This window comes from Trichosurus vulpecula, chromosome 1 (assembly GCF_011100635.1).
Source record: "Trichosurus vulpecula isolate mTriVul1 chromosome 1, mTriVul1.pri, whole genome shotgun sequence".
NCBI lineage: Eukaryota > Metazoa > Chordata > Mammalia > Diprotodontia > Phalangeridae > Trichosurus > Trichosurus vulpecula.
The window spans coordinates 431,531,188-431,551,080 of record NC_050573.1 but is presented as its reverse complement, the minus strand read 5'-3'; the positions used below and the strand labels follow the sequence as shown (position 1 = coordinate 431,551,080).

The following is a 19,893-nucleotide window of genomic DNA, read 5'->3' as shown; positions in this document are numbered from 1 at the left end:
CTAAAATAACTGGAGACAAAGTAAGTACTCTGTTCATGGAAGAAAAGGGGGAAAAACCCTAATTTGAAAAAAAAACAATATTAAGGACAAACGAAGGAAAATACAAACCTAAATCTCATAACTTTTAAATGATCCAATAATACAATGAAAAAGAGTGACAACTGGATAAGAAAACAAATTACAATCTGTTGCTCACACTAAACATATTTTAAAAAACATGCAAAGAATAAAAATGAGGGGCTAGAAAAAAATTTACTGTAGGTAAACAAAAAACCAACAAGGAGTTGCAATTGTATTATCAGATAAATATTACCCATTCACAACATAAAGAGCAATAAACAAAGAAACTACATTATGCTGAGAGAAACCATAAACAAATCAATATCAATATTAAATTCATATGGTAAATCCCCATGTTACCCCGTTGCAGAGGTGGGAGGTATACAAGTGTTGTATACTGCATTCATTTTCAGATTTTTGATATACTGATCAGTTATGCTAATTTTCATCTTCTTTTATTTTTGCCTTTGAAAAATACTATTTTTTACATGGGATGAATCTCTTGGAAGTGGAAGGGGAGAGATACCAGGGGAAATTACGGTGATGTAAAAAACCCAGAGACATCAATACAAACTTACTTAAACAATAACAAAAAGAATGCCATGAGGGCAGAGACTATTTTTTTATCTGAAGCGTTTAGCAGAATGTCTGGTGCACAGCAGGTGCTAAATAAATGCTTGCTAATTGATTTTGATTTGCACTTCTCTTATTCATGGTTTCGTGTTTTAGAACACTCTTTCACACAGCTAATATAGCGTGCAGTTCTTTTTTAAATTAAAATTTTAAAATACATTTTTGCTGAGTTTGTTTTTATATCATGTATGTTTTATTTTATATAATATATTTTTATTAATATATTTATTTTATAGTGAATATATCATATATATCTTATATATAAAATGATTTTATATTTATTAAAATATAATATCTATATAATATATAATATTTTATATTATATCGCTTATGTTTCCCAATGTATTGTTTCTCCCCTTTCCAGACAGCAAGACCATATCACAGAGAATAAAAAAGAGGAAAAAAAAAGTCTTGCATCAAAAAGTCTGACATTACATGCTATGTTCTACACTTGCAGGCCATCACTTCCTCAAAGAAGTAGGGGAAGGGCCTTCTTCTTTAGGGCCAAACTTGGTCGTTATAATTTCGCAGCATTCAGTTTTGTTGCTGTTTTTTCCATTTATAACCTTTGCAACCTTGTTTCCTATTATTCTCCTTCATGTATTACACATTCCAGAAAAACTATCTGCTTCCTGACCTGGATATTCTTATCTCCCGTCCTTAACCCTACCCTTCAGAATCCTTATTTCCTTCCAAGATTCAGCTTGGGCATTTTTTCCTCTATCTTCTCACTAAACTCCACTGCTAGTCTTTTCTTCCTCATCAAACAATCTTGAATTTACTTATATGGGCATTATGTTCTATGCCTCCAGTAGAGTACAAGCTCCTTAAGGGCAAGAACTGTTTTGTTTTTGTCTAGTACACCCTCCACGAAGTCTTACTGCTTTGCCTCAAAGAAGTGAACCAGGTGTTCTCAAAGCATAAGCTCTGGAAGGTTCTACAGTTCTAGAAAATATCTGAGTATGGCCTTGGCACCTTGCTGGGTGTGCTTTCTGAAGACTAGCCCACCTAAGTACAGAAGGTGAATTACTAGTAGGGTAGCTACTTAGTAATGAATTTTTTGTTCACAGAAACTCAAAAAACAAAGAAATATATGAAATAGCCTTCAGTCCTGTAGGGCCCCCTTTCACTTCTGCAGTGATGGGGGCAGACTAGAGGAAAAGGGGCAGTTTGTACTAAGAATCACCAAATTTTTAGAATATCTATAAACTTTGACAACAAACAGTACTGTAAATGTAAGGTCCTTGCCCAATGATCAAGAAATGGAGCGCTGCCCGAGGAAATGAATCAATCCTGACATCCTTAATGACTCCAAGTTTCCCAAGGAAACAAAGACCTACTTTTAAAAAATACCAACCTTCCAAAAATGTTTTGTTATGACAGTGAGATATGGGATATAACTTTCTCCTAAGAATTAGAAATTAATTTCATAGAGAGCAATGGAGAGGCTCATGGTGGGAATGAATGGATTGCAATATTTAACTAACGAGGAATTTCAAAGAAGAGTAAAAGATGTCATGGACAGGAGTTGCAGAAGATGGGCTGCAATCTGTATCACTGAAGGGAACTCTCCAAATCAATGAGATCACAGATCTGTTTGAATATCTGAGTAGCCCCAGTACATATTAGGTTCATAAGTGTTTATACTGAGATGAATAAACAAAATTTTATAGATATACGAAATTAACTAAATAAAACTTGTTATAGTAAGGAATTCAGTATAACATGGGTTTGCAGTGTATCCACCTAAATGTAGTTTTATTCTAAGTACCAGAAGAAGCTTGATTCCTAAAAGAGTATATTCCTAATAGAATATCACTATGTTACATTATCTTAAAATAACTTGGAAGAGACAGAATAAAAAAGTTGAGCTGATAAAGTATGGTTTACAAAACTTATTTCATAGATTTCTTAAAGAGAAAACATATTCAACAAGACTCACCCGAGCTTCAGCATGTTGATCATGTCAAAGTTCACCACATCAAATACCTTCATTGCTTTGTCATCACCCACAGAACAGAATAAGGCCCCTTCAGAGCTGACTGCAATACCCTCAATGACTCCTAATTAAAGAAATCAAATTTCAAAAATAATTTGAGAGAAAGAAATGTAAAACAATGCTACATAAAGAAATGAACAAAAATAAAAACAGATCAATAAAAGGAAAATGGCTTACCTAGATGACTACGAAAATGTTTAACAAATTCAATTCCTTCTTCTACTTTCTTCCAGAATTTGACATGTCCATCATGACTAGCAGTAATAATAAAATCAGTCCTGTGTACATAAAATATAAAAAGTTAATTACCAAAACATATTGAAGTAAGCGATTATATAAGGGACCAACAATTAATTAATATAGTGAGATAGTGAGTCCATTCTTCCCATCCAGAAGCTTAGTACAAATGCCAACCATTCTGGCTTTATAAATTTACCAAATATTTGATGAATTCATAGTAGTTAGTTTTCCCTCCAGGGGCCTGGAGTTAAACTGCAATAAGGTTTCAAAACAAAACCAAACAAACCTGTGAGGTGTTAATTTTCATTAGTCCCTAGAGTCTCTTAATGCTTTAATATCTGAGTACAATTTTAGTAATCTATACTCTCAAACTTGATAGAAGCCAAAAGGATACAATGGAAGATTACAGGTTGGTAAGACATCAGAACCTCGATAAATTCAATACAATTAAGTTAGTATTTAAATGCCTCCCATGTGAAAGTCACTGAGCTAGGTTTTAGAGACAAAGGCTCCTGACAAGGCATTTAATAGTGGGCACAGGGGCTTAAAAGAGGGCTCACAGGCATTAGAGGGCAGGATGAGGGTAGAAGACAGTGTATACCCCAGTTTGTCTGGAACTTGAAGCTGGTGAGGTAGGTTGGATTGAAATTGTGGAAGTCCTTGAAAAGGTTTAAACTAAACTAAAAAGATTTGCACTTTATTTGGAAGGCAATAAGTCTTATTTCCATATACAGCAGAATTCAGTAGAACATGTGTCTACTTTTGGTCCCATATAAGGGAGTTTAGATCCTAAAATACCCAATGGACCTTATTAAAAGATGGTCTTCCAAATAAGGAATAAGCCCAGAGGAAGCTAAACTTCAGTATATACTGCAACTGTACATTAAATTTTTACTACTAGAGGAGATAACAATTTATTAGAAGTGTAGGTAAGAGGTGAATTATTGTGGTTATCTTGATGGATTCAATATTCTTTAGCCATAAGCGCATTTAAAAGCATATACATTTGAAAAAAAGGTTTTCCTCAATTAAGACTTATAAATTAATGGGGCTGTAGACTTTTATACAATTATTTCTCAAAGCTGCTTTACGTGTAGTAAAAAAAACCTAATGCTATTTTTCACTAAAAGTTAACATTACCAATAAATCTCTTACATGGGCAAAAAAGTCTGAGAATTTCTTACTTGGTGCATACGACATGTGTAATAACATCTCTATGCATGTAACTTCGTTCATACATGGAAGCACTGGGAAGATTTTCAAGGTATACTCGTTCAAATTCAAGAACTGGAAAAAAAACAAAAGCAATACTTAAATGTCTTTTCTTTATCAGAATTTAATTTGAAGCTTTTCTTCGGTGGAATTTTAAATTTGTAGTGATGGTTTTTTTTGTTTGTTTTGTTTTGGAAGATTTACTATACTCAATGCTAGGTGGTACTGCTAGCAGCTAGAGTACTAGACCTGGAGTCAGGAAGAATTGAGTTCAAATCTAGTCTCAGACACTTATTAGTTGTGTGACCCTGGGCAAGTCACTTAACGTCCGTCTGCCTCAGTTTCCCCATATGTAAAATGGAGATAATAATAGCACCTACTTTCCAGGATTGTTGTAAGGATAAAATGAGATATTTGTAAAGAGCTCTGCAAATCTTAAAGCACTATATAAATGGTAGTTATTATTTTTACACTAGTGGCATGAAAGATTAATATTGTTTCTAAACTTTTCCCAAAGGTTTAAGAGCCTACTGAATCTCACATTAAAGTTCTACAGAATAAACTTACTTATTAAAACTCTGAGCTATTATAATTCCTCTTTCTAATTATGCTGCCCCAATTACTAGTGCTATCCAAGTAAGAAGAAGAAATATCTGTGACCACAATTCAGAATGTGTTAGACAATGGCTAAAAAACAAAGGGAGAAGAAGGGGAGAGGAAAAGGAGAGGTAGAGAGGGAGGCAGAGAGGGAGGGAGAGAGAGAGGGACAGGAGAGAGAAGGCCTTCCTATATCCTTCCTATATATCTGCTTCTCTCTTTGTTTTGGCTCTGTTTTGATTTCAATTCATTTGATTCAATGCAGCTGCTGAGTGTAAGTCATTGTGCTAAGCTCTGGGGATACAGCTATAAGAATGAGAACAGTCCCTACAGTTAAGATGCTTATTTTCTACTGGACTTATAAACAATGTCACAAGCAAACAGATCAACTTGATAACTAGAATGAGGTAAGGCCAACATGTTTCTACTCTGTAGGCTTTGGTTCCTTCCTCTGAAGCTACTCACAGTGAGCCCCCAGCTTCCTTCCTCCCAAAGGAGCTTATCTGAGGACACATAGGGATTTACAAAGTATGAAATCCCCTAGGTATCAGTATTTTGGTAGATTCACCTTTGAAATGAACCAGTTTTCCTATGCATCAGAATATTTCTTAGTCTTATCCTTAGTGTGGATATTACCAATCATCTTTTCATTTCCCACCTGCACTTTTCTAATCTCTTCATTCCTCATTCCCATGTGCCTGATAATGTCTCCCTACCCTTCTCCCCTCCAACTTCCCCCTCTTCTCAGCTTCCTTTTGTATTGTCCTTCTCCTTAGATTGCAAACTTCTCAAGGATAGGAACTGTCTAATGCCTTTCTTTTTATCCCTAGCTGCTTTAGCACAGTGCCTGGCACACAGCAGGCTCTTAATAAATGTGTATTGACTAACTAGGCTTCTTTATCTTCTACTATACTCTTTCCCTTGCTAATCTCATCAATTCACTTCTACACAGTTAAATATCAAACCTATGTATCTAGCCATAATTTTATTCCTAAACTCCAGGCCTACATCACCTCTTGGACATCTTCACCTGGGTATCTGAGTGGCTGCTCATATTCAACATGTATCTTCCCCCTAAACCTGCCCCTCCTTCTAACATCCAATTCTATTGAGACCACCACCATAATCCTAGCTACTCAGTCTTAAAATCTGAGGGTTGAAACCTTCATTCTTTCTTTTTCCTTACCCCCAACAATTTATTCCCTTTCATGCACTGTCCATTTCAGTCTAACATGCTACCATATGCAAATTCTCTCACCTTAATGCTTTTGAACAAGTGATCCCCTATATCTGAAATGTACTCCTTTCCTGGAGAATGCCTAGCTTCACAGCACAACTCAGAGGTCACCCTGAGTCTTTCCTGACACACAGGCCTTTCCTGATGTCCTGTACTCTCTCTTCTGAAATGACCATTTTATGCACATGTTGTATTCTCCCCCAAATAGAATGTAAATTCCATGAGAGCAGATTCAAGTACAGCTTACAACAGGTAATCAATTTTTGTTGAATTGATTCCAACTGGCTACCAAGCCTTATGTAGAATCTATCTCCACAATATCTTTGACAGCGATCCCATTCTCTCTACTTCCACAACCCCTGCACGTCCGTATCAGCCTCCCAACTGGTTTCCCTGATTCCAATGCTCCCCCCTATCCAAACCACCCTCCACGCAGCAATCAAAATCATCTTTCTAATCATGTCACTCAAGTGCCTTCAAAGGCTCTCTATTACCTTCAGCATAAAATACAAACTCCTCAGCCTAGTATATGAAGGCCCCTACAATATGGCTTTAACCTATCTCAATAACTTCACAACTCTACTTTGCAGTCCAACTGGACTACTCCATGTACTCTCATTTTACAGATAAGGGACTGGAGGTTCAGAGCTTAGGTGGCTTGCCCGAGGTCACAGAATAGCAGAGCAGGGATTCAAATATAGGTCCTCCGACTCCAATATCAGTATGGTTTCCGCTGTACTACATCACCTCCAGTACATGTTACATGTCATATGCTCCCCAGTAAAAGCACTGTGAGGGCAAGGACTTTGATTTTTTTAATCTTTTTATCCTCGACAAAGAATGCCACATGGTAGGTGCTTAATAAACCTTTGATAAATTCAATGTGTTGAATTGCCTATGCAAGATTTCACCTACCAAACTATGAACTAACTTCACAAAAACAGGTGTGAGGGAAATGACATTACAAAAATAAAGTACCAGCATTTTTCAAAGTCTCATTAGGTGTTGCATTGTGAGTCTATTGCTATCTGCATGAAATTGAACTTGACAGTTTTACTGAAAACCAACTCAGTAAGATTTTAGCCAGCAATAAAATGGAGAGTACTACTTTCCTGAATTTTCTATATGAGAATAAGTATAAAAACATATGTTAAAGCACTGAATTTTTTTTAAAAAGGTAATAAAATAGAGCTCACATTGCCCTTGCATGTATTGTGAAATCTTGCTTCCCTTCTCTGAAAGATATTACTCAAATTTCAGCAAACAACTGTCACCACCAGGTCATCATATGGTAAAGAATTAATTTACAATTACTTCTCAAATTTGTACAGCTAAGTCAATTAGGAGCTTAACTCATGTAAACTGACATTTCAGTTTCATTAGTTTATACAAATAACCTCTTAAGGGAGACATCCCCTGAAGAAATTGTATACGACTCCATGGTCCAAGTACCCTATCCCCAAATATCAAAACTTAAAGCGATTTGATCATCCAAAAATTATTCCAACTTTTATGGTACTATTCTAAAGTATTATTTTGAAGAATTATTCCAAAAATTATCTCCGGATTTGCCAAGATTTGTTTTCTCTAGGCTCTTTTATCAATTGCTATAAATAATATTTCCAGGAACAACCAACTCCAAATCATCCACATTAACACAAATATAGGAATAATGCGCACAAGTGATCTAAACCATTAATTTTTGTCAAGAATTTCAACTCTCTTTCCAAAAAACCTTTTGTCCAACATAACAGTATATATAAAGAGGAGGAAAGGGCAAGTGGTACTGGGGATATTTGGCCTAGAAAAGAGAAGGTTAAGTCTTTGAAAGCTATGACAGTTATTTAAGTATTTGTACAAGAGAGAATGATGATAATAACAATAGCAACTAGCATTTCTATTGTGCCTATGTGTCAGGCCCTGTTCTAAGAACCTTACAAATATGGTTAATTTATCCTCACAACACTGAAAAATAGATGTTATTATTATCCCCATTTTTCAGTGGAGGAAAATGAATAGCAGCTTGCCTGAGGTCACACAGCTAGTAAATGTCTGAGGCCAGATTTGTACTAGGGTCTTCTTCCTGACCCAGCATTCTATCTAGCTGCCCAAATGGATTAGATCTGCTTAGCCCCATGGAGCAGAAGCAGAATACATGACGTGTTACACGTAGAGAATATTAGGTCTGACTTAAAGAAAAACGTCCTAACAATCACAGCTATTTGTGTGAGGGCACATTGCTGTAATCTCTGCCACTGGGGATGCTGAGGCTGGTGGACTGCTTGGCCTCATGAGGTGTCAGCACTGTGTGGCTCCAGTACGTGGGAGATGACCAACAGAGAATCATCGAAGGTTTGAGGGAAGAGAGAGGAGTGATGCGATAAAGCGGTGCATAAAGAAGGAAAATCCGAACCGGTGGTGAATAATGTATGGGGAACAAAAAAGTTTAGCAAGGGGATTGTTTCAACAACACAGGTAATTGCTGTGTAAATCCGGGTAAATGTATCAAAAATACCATTTGCGACCTAATTTGCTGGGTGTCCTTTAAAGTTACAGGTTGCTTCCACCAGTGCAACTTTTAGCGGAGTATCACGTACTCTTTCTTACGTATAACTCCCCTACCCCTCAATAAAGCATCGCATCTGCTTGAAAATGCTTTTGTTCTTTAATTCGAGCCATCTAACGTTCACTACCTTAAACTGTTTTGAAGGGCGCTTCCTACTCTGTCGACCTACTAGAGACAACCGATAAGGGCCTTGGAGGGGAATGTCCTCCCAACGCTCCCAGCCCAGCCCAGATCCCGGGGGCTTCCCGGTATCCCGGGGCCTCCTTCTTGCCCCACCCCCGCCCCCGGCCGACGGCTGGTACCTTTGCGCTTCTTAGCTTGGACGGCCTCCACAGGCAGAGGCCCGACCCATCGCTCTTCATCCTCTTCCTCCTTCTCTCGAGCCACTGCCACTACGAGAGGCGGCTCCTCTCCCCCGGCCGCAGCCTCTTCCAACTCCCGACGTTTTTTCCTCTTCAGCTCCAAACCCCTGCTACCTCCATCCGACGCCATCGTGCCGGGACGTCAAGGGGGCAGCGACCAGGCCGCCCCTCTTTTCCCGGGCCATGTCCGCGTCGCGATCTGATGACGCAGGACTACCGCCTTCTCTTGCGGGATTGGCTGGCTAGGTCCCCGATCGTGGCCAATCACCGAGCAGCGCGCGCGCTTGGGACCTGAGAGCCGGTAGCTTTCACCAGGTGCGGAACCAACTGGGGGTGGCGCAGTGGGGGAGTGGGGACAGTGCCTCTCGCGCTCCGGGCGGGTGGCGGCCTGGGGGCGGAGGGGAGCGGGGTCGGGGGAAGGGTGTTTTGAGGAGATGACCTTTCGGGAAGGAGACTCGATCTGGGAGGGACCGGGAGAAGAGCCTCCCTCTTCCCGCTACCACGCCTCCCTCTTGTCTGCGTCCGGGGCCTGGCGTGGGGCGCCTTCCCCCATCCCCTCACTCCTACCTCGCTGGGGCTGAGCCCAGGCCTGCTCATGGCCGAGCCTAGGTGGGGATGGGCGGAGGCCGAATGCTTCGAGGTTGGTCTGCCCTGAACGGTGGTTTGGGGCTAGGAAAACCTGGGTTCCAATCGTGCCTTGTGACCCTGAGCCTGTCATTGACCATCCCGGCCTCTAAGATGACGCTGTAGTGACTTAACCCTCCAGCGTGGCTAACAGTATGGTAGATAGTAGGGGAATCAGTCAGTAAACCCGAAGCTCCTACAACACTTGGTCATTTCACTCGTCACCGACTCTTAGCGAGTCCATTTGGTTCAAAGATCCTGGAGTTGTTTGCCATTTCCTTCTCCAGCTCCTTTTACAGATGAGGAAACTGAGGCAAACAGGGTTAAGTTTCTTGCCCAGAATCACTCAGCCAGTAAGTGTCTGAGGCCAGGTTTGAATTCCGGAGTCTTCCCTAGGCCTAGCGCTCTATCCACTGTGCCACCCAGCTGCCTTGTGCTAAGAGCTATGGATACAAAAGAAAGAGATAGAGAAAGCCAGCGAGAGGAGCTGAGGATAACACTAATTTCAAGCCTGGGTGACTGGGAGTATGGTGGTACCCTGGATGGTAATAGGAAACTTTGGAAGAAGGGAGACTTTGGGGGGAAAGATAACAATTTAAGGGCATCTGAACCCAATATCTAAAAAGATTGATTATTGATAAATGCAGAGTTATTTGGTATTAATTTCATGTCATTTCTGACTTCAGTTTCACTTGTTGATAGGTAAAGAGACTAACCAAAGGCATGGCAGTAAATCAGCAAAATCTAACTCTAGATGATATTCAGGATCAAGAATATGTTGTGGATAAGAAAGATAAAATTATCGAAGAATGTGAAGAACTATGGAAACAGATGGAAAAAGTAAGTACCAAGAGATAGATATACCAAAATTAATTTGCATAAGTTTTAACTATGGGGAGTGCGGAAAGGAGTTGCAAAAAAACTAGAAAGAATAGATTACAAGGCCCTAATGGTTCCCTTAGAATTTATGATGAGCACTTTTTTTAAACATTATATTATAAACAGTGTGTGTCAGGTATATATTTTTTGATTTGGTCAGAAGTACACAGCCTTGTGCTAAACATCTAACTATTTTTGTGTGGGCTGTAACCTTGGAAATCAGCCGCTCACAAAGTTGTTTATGTTTGTTTTGTAAACCAACACATTCTTTCTAGTGTCAGTTCCAAATTAATAGAACAAATGGTATCTTCTTTAAGAAGCAAAATTATTTCTCCAACATAAATCTTTATTTCTGTTCAGGGATATTTGCAAGATTTCCAGTGATGCTTTGTTTTGTTTTTTTGTTACTGTGTAGAGATATGGTTTTTTAATGGCTCTTGGAAAAAAATGCCCCATGATTGCAAGAAAGCACAGGCAATTACTTCTTTGCACCATTTCACACATTTTGCCACTTTAATAAGCATAGTCTTTTCTGATGACTCTGAAAGCAGTAGTATACACTGAGTATACAGTAATCTAGGAACATACTTTGTCATTAAAGAGGTACTTCCTGTATTTTCATTTTAAGTAAAAGAGTTCATATATGTGTATTATAAATATATAATATTTACATGTATATTGTATTTCATATCTTTATATCACTTAGGCACAGTGAATGGAGCTCTAAACTTGGGAGTCTTGAATACCTGAGTTCAGTTCCTGCCTTAGACATTTCCTAGCTATGTGACCCTTGGGCAAGTCTCTCAACTTTGGTCATCTCAGCTTCAATTTCCTCATCTGTAAAATGGGGATAACAACACCTGTCTCCTAGAGCTGTGAGGACCAAATGAGAAAAAACATGAAAAGTACTTTGCAAACCTTAAAGTGCCATATAAATACTAGCTGTTGTTGTTTTCATATATTGAGAGGGGCAGATCATAAAATTTTATGTTAATTGCTTTAGAGGATGAATCATTTTTTAAAGCATAAATAGCAACAATTCATGGATCGTTGTGATGGGGTTTGATGAAATCCAGGAACCCCAAGACTGGTGTTCCTTGACAGGGTCATCTGGCATGAATTCATGGACTCAAGCATTAAGTCAAGGTGGCAAAGATTTATTGTTACGCTTTTTATCAGGCAAGAATTCTTAAGGAACCTGCAACCTTGGAGGGCCACAGGTAAAGTTTATATAGGTTATTCTATAGTAAAACATATGCCAAATATGCTAATTAGTTGATTCAGGGTGGGATTAGGGAGTAGTTAAGGAGTGGTCAGTTCTTAAAGGAACATGCACTCTTGGCATCTACTGTGCAGGTATTACCCAGAATTCACTGGAAAAATAGCCCAAGGGGGGCGGGGCTACATGGAGGTGTGGTTTTAGGCCTGAAAGGTCACTAAGTCAACTAATGGTCAGGGCTGACTGAGAAATACCCAAGCTTCCCTCAATGTCTTGTTAGACAAGGTAAACGAAGAGAGTATACATATATCTAAGTCTAGGATGCACATAATGAGGAGTCCAGGATGCGTATGATAGGCCCGTGAGTAGTAAATATCTTCATGAGCCAGTACACAGCCACTTCAAACTAATAAATTCTATAGGTGCATCTGGCTACTGTATCAGGAAGAGAGATAAGTGTTTTTCTAGAGCATATTGTCCTGCTTTGCTAGAGCATACTATCCTTGGGCTGGGGAGAAACTGCTAGGGACAGTGTTTTGAGGCTAGGGAGAAATGAGATTTTGGAATTGGGGTCCAATCACAGGTACCGAAGCACCCCATCAGTTGAATAACAATATACCCAGAGAGTGTTGATTAATAGTCATCAACTTATAAGGGTTTTTGGCCTATTCATAGTAAGCATTTTTACTAATAGCTTGAATGAAGATTTAGAAGGCATGCTTATCATTGGAATAAAGCTGGAAAAGATAACTAATATACTGAATGACACAATTAGAATTTATAACCTCTCAAAGGCCTGGAACAAGGTGCCAGGTACAAATAGGAAAAGCAGAGAATGCCTGTAAGTACATGTTCAGGCACAAATGTTACAATGCACCTAAAATATAAAGGATAGATCCAAAAGATAATTTAGATATAGTTTGTCTTTTCCTTTCTTTGTGTCGTTTCATTTTAACAAATGTCTGTGTTTGCTAGTAGACATGTTTGTGTTAGTGAATTTGAAAGAAATAGGAGAAATGAAAAATTAGGAAAAAGTAGAGGAATGAGATATATATATGTGCTAGAGAGGCAGGTTTTCAGGATTGTTGAAAACTACATGTAATAATTATATAGTTTTGTGTTGCCTTTTGTGTTTCTCTTTGCCTTTTTAAAAATATATATTTTAAGTACTTAATCTCTGTTTAAAAGATTAATCAATATGAATAGCATATATAACCTCTTGTACTATTTTCCTTATTCCTTTTCTTTGTTTATCTAATTTCTGTAGTTCCGGAATTACTCAGCTTATTGACTTTATTTCCTCTCTCTAGTTATTGGACTGTTCTGATATTCTCCAAATTGATTCTCTTCCTACTTGCTGCCTTTCTTTCATTTCAGCTCGTGTAGTCAGTATAAGCTCTAAACATTTCTGATCTCTCCGAACGTTTGTCTACTTGTGATACTTAGCTGTGTTCTTACCAAGAAAGAGCTTTGAGTTCTTGAATATGATGTAGTTGTTAGAGAGCAAGCTTGATCCAAGAAGATCTTGGGTTCAGGTCTAGCTCCTGACATATGCTGGCTATGTGAGCTGGGGCTTGTCACTTAACCTCTCAGTACCCTAAGCTATCCTCTAAGAATATAAATTGCAGCAAAGGTGTAAACCTGCATTGGTAGACCCTCATCCTGGAGATCTGTATGTCATGAAATCACAGATCTAGTTCTTATTCTTATCACTATCCTTAATATTGGTGACTAATTATATTATTTTTTGAGGTGTTAAGCTGACTTGTAAGTATTCGTGTGCTTCAAACAGCATATAATTTATTTTCTTTTTCTTTTTTAACTAAGTATCAGCAGGAGATAGCACTTGCTGGAGGTGAAAGACTTAACCATTCCGATACTCAGGTATGCCTTGCTCTTTTTTCTTCCTAAAAGATAAGTAAGTAGAATTCATTAAATTATTTTGGAAAAGTAAATTATGTGTATGATTTTTAGCATGTTTTCCCAAGATGAAGTAGCCTAAAGTTGTACCATTTTCATTGCTGTCTGAATGTGATATTGGGTTACCAAAGTCTAATACCAGCAGAGTGCAAACTCTGCCAAACTGAAAAACCTTTGATAACAGGCTTTGTGACATACTGATTATATATCTTTCATTCAAAGACCTAGTCTAGCTTAATTTGGCCAGAGGGAGATGATAAATTTTTTGGCCACGGTTATCTCAAAGATCATAATATGTTCTTTGTCAGTGTAGTGAATACCTCAAACCACCTATTTGACAACATTATTTACCAGATAAAAAATTTCACTCTCCAGCCTGATTAAAAAGCTGAGAACATTTTGTTAATGGTAATTTTTATTTTGAAAGTAGAGTATTGTGCGTATTAAAATTAACTGCTGTTATGGAAACAAGTAACTGAACAGTGCTTCATTAAGGGCATTACCAAAATGTAGACTGTTTTATCCTAGATGTAACTTTAAACATATTCAAAATAAAACATTGCCTGAATTTGAGATATGGAAAATAATTTAAGAGGTCAATAAAAAGTTTTGGAAAACATATACTCAATTTTTTATTAGCTTGTTTTGGCAAAATGCGCCATAGTGTGGAGTAGGCTTGAAATAAAAATAGGCTTGAACTTTATATACCAGAACAGTAAAGTCAGAAGATTTTTGAGCAAACAGTCATCTTAGGATACTGTCCATCTTCCTAACAAAGTTATTAGGAAATTTTAAGAAGAAAGCAATTGTCCTGCTAAACTTAAAAGAAAAAATATTTCTATTTTCATTTTTGCTTTAAAGGCAATGATGAAAATTTTCACTTTATACCATAAAAGAAAAAAAGTTTTATTCATATCAGCATAGAGGAATACTTAGTTGTCACTCTTGTTGGAAACATTTTTTCTCTATTTCTGCTCATATTGATTTTGTTTTGTAATCAATGGCTTTTCAAATGCTTAGTCTAAGAAACATAAGCTACAAGATAAAATATGTGGACAATGTTTAACAAATTAATTTGGTAAATTCCATTATGCAGCTTGTTTGTTGAATGGGTGCTCCAGTTGTTATTGGTGACTTTAGTTTTGAAGACACCACATTGCAGGGGTCAGAAAGGAGATTCTTTACCTGGAATATCTTTAAGATATGGATGTGTCCTTATGAAAATAGATTGAAAGTGTTTCTCATACTACCCACTTTATAGAGAAGGAAGATTTGCTTTTTGAAAAGAGAAAATTTACTTAATGTCTGCTTACAGTTTCAAAGTAGTATATTAAATATTTTGGATGTCAAATTTGGGTCATGTTTACTTTTTCATGGAGAGGTTATTCATTAAGTAACAGAATTGGTAATAATTTAGGGCTTTGGCATGCTTAGTGGTAGTTATATGACTTTGGGCAAGTTTCTGAGCCTGAAATTCCTTATCTGTAAAATGAAGTGGACAGAGGTGTGAGAAGATGATTTTTAATGTCTCTTCCAGACCTAAATTATGTACTTAGGCATGTGTGCACAGAAATATAATTTAAGCACTCTTGGGGCTGGGAGGCCATTGTGTTAGACCAAGATTTTTAATTACCCAATAAAAGACTGAGAAAAAAGAGGAAGAGTAGTATTTGTAAGATTTCTCTGAGAGGGAAGAGACTATTGTGTCTATATAGTACTCTTGGCCCAGGTTAATTGTTTGCTGGTTTGGATGAGCTGGTGAGGAGAAAGTATGTAACTTGGATTTATCTGCATAAGATGTTTTTTGAATCAGGTGTTTCTACTTCCAGTGGTGCCTGTGTTTTTGTACTTTTCAGTATCCTGCACTATAATTTTTATGAATTTGTTATCATTGTATTGTACAAATGGAGAAGTGCTAGTTAAGTGACAAGTAGTTGAAGGTTTGTAAAATAGTTTGCATACTTTATTTCATTTGAACTTTACAAACTCATGAGGTAAGTACTACGGGATTATCTTCCTTTGATAGAATTCTGATTGATATATTAGGTTACTGCATCCTATTTAAGAGTGTGTGACAACGATGCTACTTGCAGCCACTGTGGCTGTGTAAGGCCAATAACACCAGTGCACAGGAGGGCTGCTAGCACAGGTTCTCTGATCCGCTTTTCTAAGGAAAGCAACTTTAAGGAGTTAACAATCATACTTTAATTAAACATACATATATCATTCACTTAGTTCAGGGGAAAAAGTCAACACCCTGAACTTCAGAGCAAATACAAACAGGAATTATGATTAGAGAGAATAACAGAAACCAACAGACAGGCTTCTATGTGTCTGACCAAATCACAATACATACTTACCAGAGAGAGAAGCACCAACATCTGGGTTTTCAAAGCAGGGGTGGGAAGGGTGAGCCTCGGGCCTCTTAACAGCTACCCAAGAGTCTCATCTGGCCAAACCACTTGACCACTCTTCCAATGAGTGAAACCCCCCAAAACAAAATGCTAATCTCAGAGTATATATGCACTTCTTCAGGGTCAGAGGGCGTCACAATCATGTGACTCAAACCAGGTGACCTAGGCCTTCCTGTGATTTAAGCAGGTCATCAAAGACTCCTGATTCATTCAGAGACTCTTGATTAAAACAAAGGCAAGACTCAGTCAGAGGCACTTATTGCCTTAGTGCTAAGAAGCACTCAAACAAAAAACAGCAAAAAGTCCCACCCTGCTTGGGATTACAGAGTGGAGGCAAGGTAGAGGTAGGAAAGGTGTTTTTTTGTTGTTCCCTCTTCCCTCCCCACCCCCTGTAAGAGTTAGCATATGCACAGATGTACAAAAGACTAAGTTACTGCATCCTGGATGTCATCATCATCTTCTCTTTCTTTCTTATCCCAAATATCCAATCATTGCCAAATCTTATGATTTCTTTCTTTTACATAGATCTTCTTTGTGCTCACCTCAGCCACCACTTTAGTTCTGGTCCTCATCACTTCTTGCCTATAATTGGATTTCCTATCTCAGGTTTTTTTCCCACTTGAAGCTTCCACCTTGCTGCCAAAGTGATTTTCCTAAAATGCAGATATGCCCATGTCGTTCTCCCACTCCCTTCCCCCCATTTCAAATTATTCCGTCATGCCCAGAATCAAGTGTCAATTCCTATGTTTGGCATTTAAAGCTCTTCATAGCCTAACCTCTTCCTTTTGTTCTATTCTTTTAAACATGTTCCTCCCATATGAGCCCTCTATGGTCTGACCATACTGCTTCTTGCCCTCAACACTCCAACCCCTGTCCCCTCACCTTTGCACTAGCTGACCCCCATGTCTGAATGCTTTATAGTCTTACCCTAACTCTTCAAATTCCTGGCTTGCTTTAAGATGGTTCAAGGCCTACTTCCAAGAGGCTTGTCCTTGTCCCCTTAGCTGTTAGTGCCATTCTGCATTTATCTTGATGTGTTGATCTATATACTTGCCTCCCCCGTTAGAATATAAACTCCTTGAGGGCAGGGACTGTTTTTTACTTTTTCTTTGTTTCCTCTGTGCCTGGCACATAGTAAAGACTTAATAAAGGCTTGCTGATTGATTGATTAAAAGCTTCCAGAACTACTGATTGATTACATTTTCTTAGAATCTAGTTATTACAAGGATTTTTTTAGTTGTTTGGTACTTTTCTCCTGTTTTCCATCATGCAGTGTGGTTTAGTGTAAAGAGGTAGCTCTAGTCAGGGGACCTGGGTTCAAATTTCACCTCTAACACTTAATAAGTGTGTGACCTTGGGCAAGTCTTTTAACCTCTCTGGGCCTTAGTTTCCTCAATTTTAAGATGAAGGATCTAGATTAACTGGCCTTTGAGGCCTCTTCTAGCTTTGAATCTGATTTTTATGAAATTTAAAGAACCAACCTAAAATCATCTGATTTTATTCATTTTAGTAAGAAATACATGGAATACTTGCAAGGACTTTATACAAATAAATTGTCGATGTTATAGAGGACTGACTCTGTAAGTACTGAGGTGATTGCTTGAGTATTTGGACGATCAGAGATGAGTGTTGATACTTTGTAGGAGTAATATAGCAAGGCAGTTTTCTTGTCCATTAAAAGTACTGAGTCTCAGGAGCTACTTTTTTTTTTCTTCATATTTTCCTTCCTTCCTGTAGATCTTTTAATAGAATAATAACTTTCTTTTCCTTTTTATATAATGAAGGATCTACTTGGGTGATTGATGTTTTTGTTTTTCTGTTTGTTTTGTTTTCAGTTTCAGCATAAGGCTTTATAAAGCATAAGGTAAACTGGTGTCCTTTCGGAAGAATGGCAGCATGGTGTCATGGAAAGAGCTTTAGATTTGGAGTCAGAACTATTGTTCAAAGCTCTGCTGTTCGCTACTATGTGATTTTTTTTTCAGTCACATAACTCCTTTAGGACCTCAGTTTCCTCATCTGTAAAATGAGTAATTCAGATTTAGTGATTCCAAATGTCCCCTCTAAATCCAAATCCTAGATCCTGTGATTACTGAAAGGTTATGGCTACAGAAAAGAAAAAAGTTATTTTAAGCACATTGTTTACCCTCCCCCCACCCAAGTGTCTTTTTAACACATGAAGTTGGCCAGTGCTTTGATAGCATAGCTGATTTGGAATTCTTCAGTTAAACAAAAGCCAAGCTGTTGGTGCAGACTATTGTGGAATGTGTTGCTATTTTCAGTACATCTCGTACTTAAATACCTGTTTGTTTCCAAGAGCTTTGCTAGCAAATTGGCCTTTTTTTAAAATGTTGGAAAGAATCAAGTTTGTCCTGGTTTTCATTTTTCATTTTATTTCAATGATTTAGATAAAGAAACTTAATCCACCAATATAGCAACAGGGATTTTGGCTTTTAGAATGTCTTTTTTTTTTTTTGGAGGGGGGAAGGCAAGGTTGTTGGGGTTAAGTGACTTGCCCAAGGTCACACAGGTAGTAATTTAGTAGCATTTCTTAATGCTTTCTTGATTTTATTTTTATATACCTTAGCACTAGGATTCTATGAGTGGACTATTGTCTGATGATTACAGTGGTTAAATTCAAATTTCTATTTTGCGATTATGGGTTATATTGTGTGATTTCACTGGCTATTTCCAAGCTAGGTATTTTGTATCACTCAAGTATTTAAAATAATTTATACTTTATTGCATAACTTTTTACTTATCCTCATGAAATGACTTTTGTTCTCTAAGTTCCAGCTTAAATTTTTGCTTTTTTTATTTTTCGTAGCTAACATTATTAATGATGAGATTAAAGAGTCTAACAGCAGAATACAATCAATGGCTGAAAAGAAGTCCTGACAGTAAGAATTTTTTATATGATTACACTTTTATATTTAATAAAATTGAAATCAGATATGTATATTTTCCTTGTAAGATGTAACAAATATAACCTTGCTTATGACTTGATTACTAATATCAAATGAGACATAAAATAGATGTATGCTCACTGTAGGTGTTTGCTACTGTAATGGAAGTCTAGTGCAGAGATCAAGTAGAAAGAGATGATAAGGTCTTTCAGATGCTTCTATTTTCAGATGTCATTGTGCTGATTGTGTTAAGCCTTAGTCAGACATCATAGGATTTCTTAAGTGATACTTACAATCATGCTAGAGAGTTTGCCCTAACTATGCACACACAAAAACTAAGTGGTTGAAAATTGATGGTTGTTCAACCTATGATGTGCAGTTGGATGGAGAGCCTATAGAGTTTGTTCATAAGTACATACAATATTCTAAAGAGGTATTATTGCAAATGGGCAGAGAGGTGGGCCCAGAATTGAACCTGTGGAAAAGAATAGACTAGCAACTGGCTTTGAGAAATTTAAGTTGTTTTAATGACCCCAGAAGGAAATAGAGAAGGAAAATGCAAACCACTTCAGTATCTTTGCCAAGAAAACCCCAAATCTAGTCAGAAACGACTAAACAACAACAATAGTGACCACAGGCTCTCCCCTGAAACAAAGGGCTATCCTTTTAGCACCAGCATTCTTCCAACAATGTTGCATGGCTGTCGCAGTCACTGAAAAATTGAAGTTAAAGATCACCTAAGGGATATCAGATGTGCATGTTGGATATAAACGAGCTGCATTTCATTACAACCAAGGAATTATGAGAAAGAAGTGATGTAAAGGGTGTTATCAAAGGATGTGTGATCAAAAAGTATGAACCACTTACATAGCAAGAGCAAGGGATAACCAGTGAACATCTTGTATGCTCCATTGGTATCCTTTTGATGAGGGAAATGAATTCAACATGTTGGGTGAATTCCTTGTGATAACTTATTGAAGGATGGGGATAAATGTCACATAGAATGCACAGGCTTAGATGGATTATGA

General features: G+C 37.7%; 2 protein-coding genes across 4 annotated transcripts in view; one reads left to right on the top strand and one right to left on the bottom strand.

Annotated features, from left to right (window-relative positions):
* Positions 1-9,121, bottom strand: part of PPWD1 (peptidylprolyl isomerase domain and WD repeat containing 1) — a 28,622-nt gene extending 19,501 nt beyond the window's left edge. Inside the window, exons 1-4 of one of the 2 annotated variants that reach the window (XM_036740975.1) lie at positions 8,847-9,121; positions 4,117-4,219; positions 2,870-2,970; positions 2,636-2,756 (exon numbers count right to left, since the gene is read on the bottom strand). In XM_036740975.1, coding sequence (XP_036596870.1) covers positions 2,636-2,756; positions 2,870-2,970; positions 4,117-4,219; positions 8,847-9,036 — 515 coding nt within the window. In that variant the 5' untranslated portion in view covers positions 9,037-9,121. Of the gene's footprint in view, positions 1-2,635; positions 2,757-2,869; positions 2,971-4,116; positions 4,220-8,846 lie in introns of those variants that run through there. The other variant, XM_036740976.1, reaches the window with a different exon arrangement.
* A 1,117-nt stretch (positions 9,122-10,238) lies between these two features.
* Positions 10,239-19,893, top strand: part of CENPK (centromere protein K) — a 33,543-nt gene continuing 23,888 nt past the window's right edge. Inside the window, exons 1-3 of one of the 2 annotated variants that reach the window (XM_036740890.1) lie at positions 10,239-10,370; positions 13,456-13,512; positions 18,787-18,859. In XM_036740890.1, the coding sequence (XP_036596785.1) occupies positions 10,254-10,370; positions 13,456-13,512; positions 18,787-18,859 (247 nt within the window). In that variant the 5' untranslated portion in view covers positions 10,239-10,253. The remainder of the gene's footprint in view (positions 10,371-13,455; positions 13,513-18,786; positions 18,860-19,893) is intronic. The other variant, XM_036740891.1, reaches the window with a different exon arrangement.